Consider the following 13,536-nt stretch of genomic DNA (forward strand, 5'->3'; position numbering starts at 1 on the left):
ATTGAATAAAAAATAAAATATATTAATCAAGAAAAAATTTTTGTGTAAATTGTTAAAATTATTCATCTGGATTGATTAATTGAAGAGTAAACTATGATTATTTTAAAATTAGTAATATTTAAACATCTCTAAAAGGGGGCAGGATAGAACAAAATTAAAATTATGTATAGGAAATTTATTGAATTTAATTAGAGAAATTATGTAAAAAGGAATAATTTTTTGAATGGTAATTAATATTAATAAAATATTTAATGGAAAAAATTTTGAAATTAAAGGAAATAAAAAATGGAAACGAGGAATATTAAGTTTAATTATGAGAGAAAGGAATAAAATATAATAAATATAATTATGAAATATAATGACATTATTAATAAACAATAGAAAAAAATTATTAAAAATGATGAAATAATTTAAATAATAAAATATAAAAAAATTATTTTTTAATTATTTATAAATATATTAAGTATAAAGATAAATAAAAAATTAAAAATCTCTAAAAAAAATCGAATAATTATTAAATCTTGTAAAAATAAGGAAACATAAGATAAAATAATTTAAAAAAAAAGATAATATAAGTTAAAATTTGATTAAAGTAAATATTAAATAATTAATTAAAAATAAAAAAATATATTTTTTTATTAAGTATTATTTTAATGAATTAAATTAAATTAAATAAAAAAAATATATTAAAATTAATTTATTATAATAAATTTTTTTAATTTAAAAAATTAATATTGAATAAAAAAAATTAAAATTTTTACAAAATAGTATAATTATAATAAATAAAATAATTATAATAAATAAAAATAATTATAATAAATAAAAAGTTTTAAATTTTGTTATCAAAAGTATAAAATAAAAATTTATATTTTAATGTAAAAAGGAGACATAAAAATCTTTGAAATTTTCTGTAATAGTTTAATTCTATTATATATAATTAAAAATAAAAATTTAAGATAATATATTATATATTAGGTGTTGGAATTAATTCGTAGCGTTTTACAAGTGATGGGAAGTACTTTCATTAATGTATTTTTTAATGCTCATGTGAAATAAATAACATTCTTTCATTAAAAACGCTACGAATTAATTCCAACACCTAATATATAATAAAATATATAATAAATTAAAATAAAATAAATATAAAAAATTAAATTTTAATTAATAATAAAAAATAAATAAAAAAAAATAATAAAAAATATAAAATAAAAGTATAAATAAATATATATACATGATTTATTTCATCAAAATAATTCTTTAATCAGACATATCATTAGGTAAATTATTAATTATTTTTTAAAATAAATTTGTTTTATAAAAAAAAGAATATTACAATATATAAAAAAAATTAAAATTTAATTGATAGATAAATAAATAAATTATAATATAAATAAGAAAAATTTAATTTTCTATGTTTAGAGTATGAGTCTAAAAGCTTAATTTTAGCTTACTTATTTATTATTTTGTATATGTTATGTTATTTATTTTATTTGTTATACATTTAAAAAATGTTTTATAAATTTTTAATTATAAAAAATAGAAATAAGATTGTGTATTGAATTTGGGATTGAGGCGGTGATTAAAGAATTAGATTGATTGGGAATTGAAATAATTAATTTAATTAAATTTAAATGATGTAAATTTTAGTTTAAAAAAAATATTTCATTTACGATGAAAAGATTTTAATAAAATAAAGTAAATAAAAAATTTAAATTAATAAAAAGATATTATTTTTAAAAGGTTTTATTATAATTATTATTAAAGTTTTTTGGCTGTAAAACAGGTAACGATTATAATTCTTTATATTCGAATAGGAGAAATTAATGACATATAAATTTAAATTTAATTAGAATCTGAAAATTCTTGTTCTACACTTCTTGATATGACTATGGGCGTTATAACATTTTGTACGAAGCATCTGCACACTAAAAAGAACATGTCATTTTTATTACAACAATGGACTGTTGAATTTAATTTCAACTAAATGTAATTTTGCGGTTTATGAAGACTATTGTATTACTGAAGATGGCCAGATTGTGGCCGAAACGTTTAATGTTTTAATTTATATAATAATAAGTAAATATCACAAATTATAACCTGTAGTGTGGTTCTTTATGCTCTTTTTGTATCTTGTTTGTTAAATTGATAACCACGTGAAAAAAAATTTTTTAAATTATTATTAAAATTTAATAAAATAAAATATAAATAAAATAAAAATAATTATTTTAATAAAAAAATATAATAATATTATATTAGGTGTTGGAATTAATTCGTAGCGTTTTACAAGAGATGGCACAAGCAGTACACTATTTCGTTGTTACCTATAGCTCTGTATACATTGTAAACATCTATCATAGGACGTCATTTGCCGTACATAACCTTTCTTGAAATCATAAATAACAATACTGTATAATTCATTGAATATGTCAAAATTTGTGCCAGATAAAGTGTTTTTGCGGGGAGTTTTGCTTCATTACTTTAATATGAACAAAAGTGCAGCTGAAGCTCATCGTATTTTAGTGGATGTGTATAGTGAACATGCTCTGGCTGAGCAAACGTGTAGGAAGTGGTTTGCACGTTTTAAAGCTGGTGATTTCGACTTGGATGACAAGGAGCGACCTGGTCAGCCGAAAAAATTTGAAGATAACGATTTGCAGGCACTGCTCAATGAAAACTCATGTCAAACACTTAAAGAATTATCTACGTCATTGGAAGTTGACTTCTCAACAATAGGAAAACGTCTTAAAAGTTTGGGCATGATCCAGAAGGAAGGACATTGGGTCCCATATGAATTGAAACCAAGGGATATTGAGAGACGTTTTCTCACGTGCGAACTGCTGCTTCAACGGCAGAAAAGAAAAGGTTTTTTGCACCGGTGACGAAAAGTGGATCCATTATGACAATCCAAAGCGCAGAAAGTCATGGGTTAAGCCCGGCGAACCATCAACATCAGTGGCAAAGCCCAATATCCATGGCTCAAAGCTCCTGCTCTGTATTTGGTGGGATCAGAAGGGTGTCATATACTACGAACTGCTAAAACCGCATGAAACCGTTACTGGAGATCTCTACCGACGGCAACTGATGCGCTTGAGCCGTGCATTGAAGCAAAAACGGTCGGAATACTTCGAAAGACACGATAAAGTCATCTTGCTGCACGACAATGCTCGCCCACACGTTGCAAAACCGGTAAAAACATACCTGGAAACACTTAAATGGGAAGTGCTACCGCACCCGCCGTATTCTCCTGATATTGCACCTAGCGACTACCACTTGTTTCGATCATTAGCTCATAGCTTGTGCGAGCAGAAGTTCACATCTTACGAAGATTGTACAAAATGGTTCGATTCCTGGATTTCATCTAAAGATGAACAGTTCTTCCGACGCGGTATTCATTCACTGCCCGAAAGATGATCAAAAGTAGTAGAAAGTGATGGGAAGTACTTTCATTAATGTATTTTTTAATGCTCATGTGAAATAAATAACATTCTTTCATTAAAAAAACGCTACGAATTAATTCCAACACCTAATATATAAAAAGGGAAAAAATGGGAGAAATATTAAAAAAAAAAGGTTAAATTTAGATAATAAATATTATATATATTATTATATTTACATATATATATATATATATATATATATATTAGGTGTTGGAATTAATTCGTAGCGTTTTACAAGAGATGGCACAAGCAGTACACTATTTCGTTGTTACCTATAGTTCTGTATACATTGTAAACATCTATCATAGGACGTCATTTGCCGTACATAACCTTTCTTGAAATCATAAATAACAATACTGTATAATTCATTGAATATGTCAAAATTTGTGCCAGATAAAGTGTTTTTGCGGGGAGTTTTGCTTCATTACTTTAATATGAACAAAAGTGCAGCTGAAGCTCATCGTATTTTAGTGGATGTGTATAGTGAACATGCTCTGGCTGAGCAAACGTGTAGGAAGTGGTTTGCACGTTTTAAAGCTGGTGATTTCGACTTGGATGACAAGGAGCGACCTGGTCAGCCGAAAAAATTTGAAGATAACGATTTGCAGGCACTGCTCAATGAAAACTCATGTCAAACACTTAAAGAATTATCTACGTCATTGGAAGTTGACTTCTCAACAATAGGAAAACGTCTTAAAAGTTTGGGCATGATCCAGAAGGAAGGACATTGGGTCCCATATGAATTGAAACCAAGGGATATTGAGAGACGTTTTCTCACGTGCGAACTGCTGCTTCAACGGCAGAAAAGAAAAGGTTTTTTGCATCGGATTGTTACCGGTGACGAAAAGTGGATCCATTATGACAATCCAAAGCGCAGAAAGTCATGGGTTAAGCCCGGCGAACCATCAACATCAGTGGCAAAGCCCAATATCCATGGCTCAAAGCTCCTGCTCTGTATTTGGTGGGATCAGAAGGATGTCATATACTACGAACTGCTAAAACCGCATGAAACCGTTACTGGAGATCTCTACCGACGGCAACTGATGCGCTTGAGCCGTGCATTGAAGCAAAAACGGTCGGAATACTTCGAAAGACACGATAAAGTCATCTTGCTGCACGACAATGCTCGCCCACACGTTGCAAAACCGGTAAAAACATACCTGGAAACACTTAAATGGGAAGTGCTACCGCACCCGCCGTATTCTCCTGATATTGCACCTAGCGACTACCACTTGTTTCGATCATTAGCTCATAGCTTGTGCGAGCAGAAGTTCACATCTTACGAAGATTGTACAAAATGGTTCGATTCCTGGATTTCATCTAAAGATGAACAGTTCTTCCGACGCGGTATTCATTCACTGCCCGAAAGATGGTCAAAAGTAGTAGAAAGTGATGGGAAGTACTTTCATTAATGTATTTTTTAATGCTCATGTGAAATAAATAACATTCTTTCATTAAAAAAACGCTACGAATTAATTCCAACACCTAATATATATATATATATATATATACACAGGCCATATTCGACGGAAAGATCTGGCAAACACTGTAACTTTTGACAGAGATGTTAGATCGAGTAACGACGTTTCCCATGATTGAAAAAAAAAACATCTTTCCGTCGAATATGGCCAACCCTGTATATATATATATATATATATATGTATACAGGGTGTCTGGAAATAATCGCCAAATATTTCATGGACAGGTAGAGAGGACTAAACTGAGTCGAAAAGTCCTTTACTATTTTGTGAGTTTCTCTAATAGTTACGCGCCCCGCGCCGCGCACACCGCCTCCCTAACTCAGATGACGCGCTTGCCAGGCTATCCCCGCTCCCTACTGTCCGCGCGCCAAGCGATCGGTAAGTATATACACTTCGCAGTAGTAAGCCGGGCGGGAGCACGTATTCGGCTTTCTTTAAGGTTAATATCTCGTTAACTATTAGGGAAACTTACAAAATGATAGAGGACTTTTCGACTCAGTTTAGTCCGCTCTACCTCATGAAATATTTGGCATTATTTCCAGACACCCTGTATATATAAATAAAATAAAATTATTTTATCTTTATTATATTTTACATATAAATAAATAAAAAATTAATAAAAATGAAATTTATAAAACATAAGATAAATATACAATAAATTTAGTGTAAAGTTAAAATCATTAGGGTTAAAAATAAAGAAAGAAAAAAAAATTATTTAAAAAAAATAAAAATTGAAATATGTATTAATTATATTATAATAAATAATAATTATTATAATAAATAATAAAATTATTAATTATTAATAAAAATATAATTATTAATATTAATATTTAATTTTAAGAATTAAATTAGTTTAATTAAATAAATAATTTATTATAAAATAGTGAATATGAAGAAAGTATGGATAATTATTAAAATACTTTAATTACGAGTATTTTATGATATTCTGTAGAACAAATAGATTTATTAAGCTAATATATTATTAGTGTGAAAAAGAGGTACAGAATCAAATAATAACTTACGATAATTTATATAAAATACTGTAATCTAAAATTAAAAATTCAGTTAAGTACAATAAAGATAATGACTCGTTTGAAAATTAACTAATGTGAAGTGTAGGTCAAACAAAAGTAAGTCAATAAAATCGAATATAAAAACAAGTCTGTTCAAAACTGTGACCATTTATGTTCTCGTATATCGTCAAGTATGTTAAAATAAGAGTTATTCAATAACTCAGTATCTTTCATTAAATTTAAACCGTTTTTTTGTTCTTTGATGTGTATCATTTCAGAAATATTTTTTTTATGATAATTCTTTTCAAAATCAAGAATATTTTTTCCCAATCAAAGTCATGATTAGTTTCGAGATTACTAAGTACTTGGACTGGTCTAATTTTATATTATTGCGATGTTCTTTAATTCTTGTCTGCAATTGTTTCTTCATTTGGCCAACATACGATGCATCGCAGTTATTACAATTTACTTTATATATGACATTATTATCTTTATTATGTTGATTTTTGTCTTTATGAACTTTAATAAATTTATTAAGCTTGTTTAAGCACCTATAGCCAATCATGTTTTTAGATTTATTAATAGACTTAATAATTTTGTTAGAAAGATCTTATATAGAGAAAACCATTATCTCTCTCAAAACTTCATCAGTGTCAACGTTATCCGAGCTGGTGTTATTAACTGTCGTGGATTTTTTACAAGTTAAACTTTTGATCCTTTTGTTAATGTAATAAAAAAGCATTCTTAAAGGATAACCGTTAAGGATAACCTCCAAATTCTCTATTATAAATTTAATGTTATTATTATAGAATGTAGAATTTGACAATAAGATCTCTCTTTCAACTAAGCTATATATGGTCCTTATCTTATGACATGCGGGATAATTCGAATAGAATGATAAATATCTGCCCGAGAACGTTTTTTTATGGTACCTACTAATCTAAAATAATATTGTCTTTATTGATGACCGATAAATCCAAAAAATTCAGACAATGGTTTTCCTCATATTCAATAGTGAATTTAAGTCAATCATGCTATTCATTAAATAAATTTAAAATTTGAATGACCTTATCTTTAGGTGCAATCATAAAGACATCGTCAACATATCTAAAATATGCAGAAACCTGAAATTGTAAAGAATTTAATTCTCTTCAGTAGTATAATAGTGGCGGTTCAAACCCAGGTCCTCTGAGGGGGGCGCGGAGCGCGGAGATACTCATAGGCGCGGGGGAGTAGGCGCGGGGAGTACTAGTAGACGCGGGGAAGGGAGGGGAGGCGCGGGAAGTCCCGGCGCTATCGGTGTTTACTGATATGATGAGTCCCAGCGCTATCAGTGTTTACTGATATGATGATACGTATCGCCATGTTGTGGTGTCACGTATTATTGGGACCGCCACCGCCGCAGATCCCACATGCATCCTAAAGTGCGTTTCAGGCCATCACCGCAGACCTCTATCCCAAAAAATGCGTTTCAGACAGTCTGCGGAGTCCACTCCCTAAATGCGTGGCAATATCATAACGCGAACAAGAAATATTAAAGAAAAAAAAAAGAAAAGAAAAAACCTATATAATAAAAAAAAATATTCTTACTTTCTCCACACCCTCTCCCTTTCCGTCCTCCTCCACAGCCTCATCGAGATTGTCGATGAGATGGTTGAACGCAATTCTATCAGCGTCGGTGTCATCGCCGTCACACCCTGCCGCAGGCGCCAGCGCCTCCGCCGCCGCCGCAGACCCCGCGTCCATTCTAAAGTGCGTTTCGGACCACCATCGTAAACCTCGCGTCTATCCTTAAAAAAAAAATGCGTTTCAGACAGCCACTGCGGAGTCTACTCCCTAAATGCGTGATAATATTATAACGCGAACAAGAAATATTAAAGAAAAAAAGAAAGAAAAAACTATATAATAAAAAAAAATATTCTTACCTTCTTCACATCCTCTCCCTCTCCGTTCTCCTCCTCATCCTCCGCTGAATTCTTAGTCCTCTTCCTCTTCCTCTTCTTCTTCCTCCATCGTCTTCTCTTCCTTCTCTTCTTCCTCCACCGCCTTTTCCTCCTCCTCTTCTTCCTCTTCTTCTTCCTCCTCCTCTTCCTCCTCCTCCTCCTCATCTTCCGCTGAATTCTTATTCCTCTTCCTCTTCCTCCAAACCCTCATCGAAATTGTAGATGAGACAATTGAACGCAATTCTATTAATGCTCACATGCTTGAGATCGTCCGTCTCATCAGCAATCTCGATGAGGCGATAGAACAGTCCTAATTCATCTACGCGTAATCGAGTGAGATCAATTATGATATTATCATGAATCTCCTCTAAGAAATAGGAGGAGACGCTCTCCTCTTCAGTTTCTCCTTCTTCCTCTTCCACTTCCTCTTCCACTTCCTCTTCCACTTCCTCTTCCACTTCCTTTTCCACTTCCTCTTCCACTTCCTCTTCTTCTTTTTCCACAGCCTCATCGAGATTGTCGAAGAGGTGTTTGAGCGCAATTCTATTAATGCGCACATGCCTGAGATCGTCCACCTCATCGGTAATCTCGATGAGGCGATGGAACAGTCCTAATTAATCTACGTCTAATTGAGTGAGATCAATTATGATATCACTCTGAATCTCCTCTGAGAAAGAGGAGGAGGAGGAGAAAACGCTCTCCTCTTTAGTTTCTTCCACTTCCTCTTCCACTTCCTCTTTAGTTTCTTCTTCCACTTCCTCTTCCACTTCCTCTTCCACTTCCTCTTCCATTTCCTTTGCCATTTCCTTTTCCATTTCCTCTTCCTTCACAGCCTTATCGAGATTGCCGATGAGGTGTTTGAATTCTATTAATGCACACATGCCTGAGATCATCCACCTTGGCAATGAGGCGATGGAATAGTCCTAATTGATCTATATTTAATTGAGTGAGATCAACTATGATATTATTCTGAATCTCCTCTAAGAAAGAGGAGAAGGAGGAGGAGGAGGCAGTTTCCTCAACTTTTTGTTCTTTTTGCATGTTATAGCTGCACAATAAAAAAATTATCACTTCACTTAATTACAGAAAATGTGCAATAATATTCTATCATTAACGCTAAATGGTAGAATATTATTGCATGTTGGGGAAAAAAAAATATCACTCACGTCTTAACACGTCTTGCGCGCGGACAAAGCAGGACAAAGACTGACGTTGAGAATCGATCTTCGCCGTTGAGAAGCGAGCCTGCCTAGGATCTATAGAGGAGCAGTTGTATATAAAACACTTTAGATCATAAGTGCCATCACGAAAAGTTATCGCTATAGCGCGTCGAGATATAGGATGAATGGATGGATGGATGGATGTGTATAATGATATGAACAAAAAAAATTTTTTTATTCACATATTATTACATCATTTCTTTTTTACGTATTAAAAACTAAAGCTAATAGCTCGACGAGCTGATGTTTGTTAAAGATATCACTATCGCGTATAGCGTTTTTGGACGCGATGTTGGAGAATCGCGTATACTTGACATCAACCATATCGACGAGTCGGATTAATCGTTCGAACGTTACATCGATACATTCAAACTCAAACATACGTCGTAGCGTTGTTTCGGTCATCATCATACGGACGAAGAATTGAGACATACGAGCGTAGCATCGTTCAGCATGCAAACGCTGACAGTTACAGTAGTTGCTGACGGTCCAACACTTATAAAATTGTCCTTGTATTCGTTTCGCAGCATCTTGTAAACATTCCATCGCTGCTCGTAGAGACCCTTCCACGTTTCGAGAGACAGCAGCAGTTCATGTCCGCGATGATTTCCCAGGGCGATCTCCACATAACTCGGTGGATCAACGTTGATTCCAATTTCCAAAAATTTGTAGCCCGTAGTCGTCAGATCGTAACGTGTGCTCAATAAACGCATCTTGCGATGCTCCATGCTGTGTATATATTAGGTGTTGGAATTAATTCGTAGCGTTTTTTAATGAAAGAATGTTATTTATTTCACATGAGCATTAAAAAATACATTAATGAAAGTACTTCCCATCACTTGTAAAACGCTACGAATTAATTCCAACACCTAATACATAATGTTAAAAACGTTTCTTTTGTGTATAGAATGTTAAAACTTACATGTTATTGCAGTTCTTCTTCATTTCATACGATGTGTTGCTGTCTTCAGCGAAGTACATTTTTATTTTTTTTTTTGTTTCAATCGTTCGTACAAGCAAGTATTACAAGTATTACTAATTGCACCTGCTACGATATATATAAAACTTCTAGAATCGAAGAAGGGGGGTAATTCTCTCTCCTCTTTTTCTAAGAATTGCGAACCTGTCGCAACACGTTTTATCGAGTCTTTCTACGTGTTTTTATTTTTTTATTTTTTGTTCACGAGTTTATCAATGCTTATACTTTATGATTTATATTTCGATGGCATCGATGACGTTGGTGATGAGCACGTTGGCGACTTTGATGCCTTTTCTCCAGGATATTCCCAATATCTCGCTTTTTCCTTCGAAGGCGGTGGACTTGGCGGACTTGGCGACAATGGACAGTACCTCTTTCGCTTGATTGATTTTCGACGTATATATTCTTTTATTCGATCCATGTCTTAACGCTCGTAACTGAAGCTTACGATTGAATGAAAAAAGTCTAATATACTGTCTATGTACATTATATGTATTGTCAAATCGGACATGTCGCGACACGTTTAACAGAAGCGTTGACGTTTTTGGATACATACATACGTATATACATACATACATACATACGTATGTGTTCATACATATACGTTCATACATATACGTTCATTCATACGAGTACATGTATTACAAAGGAAGAAAAAAAAAGAAATATGTAATAAATACGTTAACGTATTTTTATTTAAAAAATTCTTTTGCAACCACCAGTTATATATTTTCAATACATTTTGTAACGCGCAATTCTGAACATGTTGTCTACATCGCATACATAGTATTAGCAACATCCAGCTTGATTAAAGATTCCAAGTCTTCGTAAAACATCCAAGGTCTCGATGCACATGCGTTCTCGCTCATCGTCCAAAAGCAAGTTCCACAGCCACGTTCGTTTTTCGCGTTTTTCGTTCGGTTTTCCCTTAACGTACACGATAGTATCATCTTCAAATACAGCTGCTATGATCAGACGTTTCGTCTCATTGTACCATCCCGTCCTCCCATCGCAATGGTGATAAGCAGTCAACCAGGAAGCGCAAGTCCTATCGGATCTTCTCAAAAATTTCCATGGCACGGAACTCGTAAAAATGTAATGTGTGAGAACGATCCCCTGTTTCAGCACCACTTCCTTCACGATAAATTTCTTGTTAACGATGAATTCTTGCAAATCCACGAACGTTGGCACGAGCATGTTGTCGAGAAGACTGCGGTCGATTGCGACGTATCGTAGATCTTATATCATGTTAGAGGTGTATCTTAGATGATTTTGCGCACAACATTGGTTAATGGATTATACTGAACCACGCGATCGTGTATGATGAGACAATAGGCTGTTGTATTTAGGCGGGTACATTCTCTTTACATTCAAAGTTTAATCGCACGTCCACGGTCCACTCTTGACTGATTCGTTCTGTCGAGAGCAATCGATGATCACGAATGGACCATTACGTAAAAAAGTTGTAAAGGTGAGACTCGGCTCGAGATACTTGTATCCGTAATAGCCCTTGCAGAAATGCGCGTACAAGTCGTACAGAATCGCACATCTGTTTTTGTCAAAATCCAGATTCAAGTCATCGTACGGATAATATTTCGAATTCAGGTAAAGTTTCGCATTGATTAATTTGCAGTCGTCGAATCGACTTACATCCTCGGACATGACATTTTTTCGACCTGTTTGCATAGCAAAAATAACGTAGCGCGGCTTCTCGAGCTGAGTAGCCGTCTTGATGGCCCACGAATGCTTGGTTGTGCTCTGCAAGAGCGGAAATTCATACAAATCCCACGAGCGAAAAGCCATGTTCAGATATCCGCTCTCCAAAGCGCGCAGCATCGACAGCTTATTTATCTCGCTCAATAACACATGCGGCATTCGCCACTGTACTTTGAATAATTCGAGCGTTGGCTCTCGCCGGATCTCCCGTCAGACAATTGTTGTCGTTGCGCGCTCGTATTAAAATCAACTCGTGACGAGCGTTGATCACCACGCGTTTGTAATCTTCGCAAAATCCCAGCAGTACGTAGAGCGGTACACAGAAATTAAAATATCCGGCTGCAGTAGTCTGCGCATCCCAGCCGGCATTCCGTAGAATCACGCTTCTGTCGGATGACACTGTTACATAGTTTTTGAGCGTGCTAATTATACCCACATTTCTATTACGGTCAATCTCCACACCATTGAGTTCATATCGAATCTCATCGAATATGAACGCAATTATTTCCCTGGACCACTTTGTTCTTCGTCAATTTTCCCTCGACATATAGAAAGCTTTCGTACGGCAGTGTGTACAGATCCTGTTGCAGTATGGGTATTCTTATTTCGTCGCTGTACCCAAACATGCTGTTGGCGAACGGACTGTACGTGTGAGTCTCAATCTTGACGATGCGATCGTCGAAGATCGGCTCATCTTTAATGTTTAAGATATCAGTCATCTCAAATGTTGCGCACCGCGAATCCCAAAGACTTTAAAAATGCAACGTTCGTCGCGCTGAGTTTTTTCTTCTTCTTGATGCAGCTGGATGAGCGAGTGTTGTCGAGCTGTGGCGTCACCGACCTTGTAAAGGATGCGTTATCTCTCTGCGTACGCTCCGTTCCGTTCAGCACGAGCATCTCACGCTCACGTTATTACTGTCGCCGTCGTACGTGCAATCAACGGTCTCTTCTCCTCAAAAATCGAGCAATCGTCCATTCTGATCGACGATGCGTATGGTTAGATCTGTAATGCTCCGTGCGATGATCGGCAGGTAAATGATTTACGTCGACCTCTCCGATATCTTATATCCTGGCGCCACACTCGACGAAAATTCATGTATCGTGTGCGCGCTTTTGCCGTTGCTGTATGCACCCGCGGTCACATTACACTCTACGCGGATAACGTTTACATTCATTATGTTGATCGACACGTCCGATTCATGCCTTCGCGGCTGCAGTATACGCTTCGACGAGAATCCCAGCGATCCAATGCTGTTGGACTTATCAAAGTTTATTCTGTACGCACATCTAATCTCATCTAATTTCATCGTGTTGTAGTTTGCGCGAAGCGTAATCGGGTATTCTCCACCTCACCATCACCATCACCATCACCATCACCATCACCATCACCATCACCATCACCATCACCATCACCATCACCATCACCATCACCATCACCATCACCATCACCATCACCATCACCATCACCATCACCATCACCATCACCATCACCATCACCATCACCATCACCATCACCATCACCATCACCATCACCATCACCATCACCATCACCATCACCATCACCATCACCATCACCATCACCATCACCATCACCATCACCATCACCATCACCATCACCATCACCATCACCACCATCACCATCACCATCACCATCATCATCACCATCACCATCACCATCATCATCATCATCATCATCATCATCATCATCATCATCATCATCAGTGTTATTGTTATTGTCACCATCCAC

General features: G+C 34.8%; 1 protein-coding gene and 1 pseudogene across 1 annotated transcript; both read right to left on the reverse strand.

Moving 5' to 3' along the window:
* Positions 1 to 9,501: 9,501 nt before the first annotated feature.
* On the reverse strand, positions 9,502 to 9,822 carry LOC147908290 (uncharacterized). Its single transcript, XM_087410410.1, has one exon. It carries the CDS (start codon positions 9,820 to 9,822, stop codon positions 9,502 to 9,504), a length of 321 nt encoding a protein of 106 aa, XP_087266536.1.
* Positions 9,823 to 11,509: 1,687 nt separating this feature from the next.
* Positions 11,510 to 13,124, reverse strand: LOC147908291 (uncharacterized; annotated as a pseudogene).
* Between the last annotated feature and the right edge of the window lie 412 nt (positions 13,125 to 13,536).

Source organism: Acromyrmex echinatior, chromosome 10 (assembly GCF_024713525.1).
Source record: "Acromyrmex echinatior isolate Ae372 chromosome 10, ASM2471352v2, whole genome shotgun sequence".
NCBI lineage: Eukaryota > Metazoa > Arthropoda > Insecta > Hymenoptera > Formicidae > Acromyrmex > Acromyrmex echinatior.

What these genes read in the sequence shown, in the direction of transcription:
- LOC147908290 (XM_087410410.1), bottom strand. Translation starts at nt 9,822, where the DNA reads ATGGAGCATCGCAAGATGCGTTTATTGAGCACACGTTACGATCTGACG.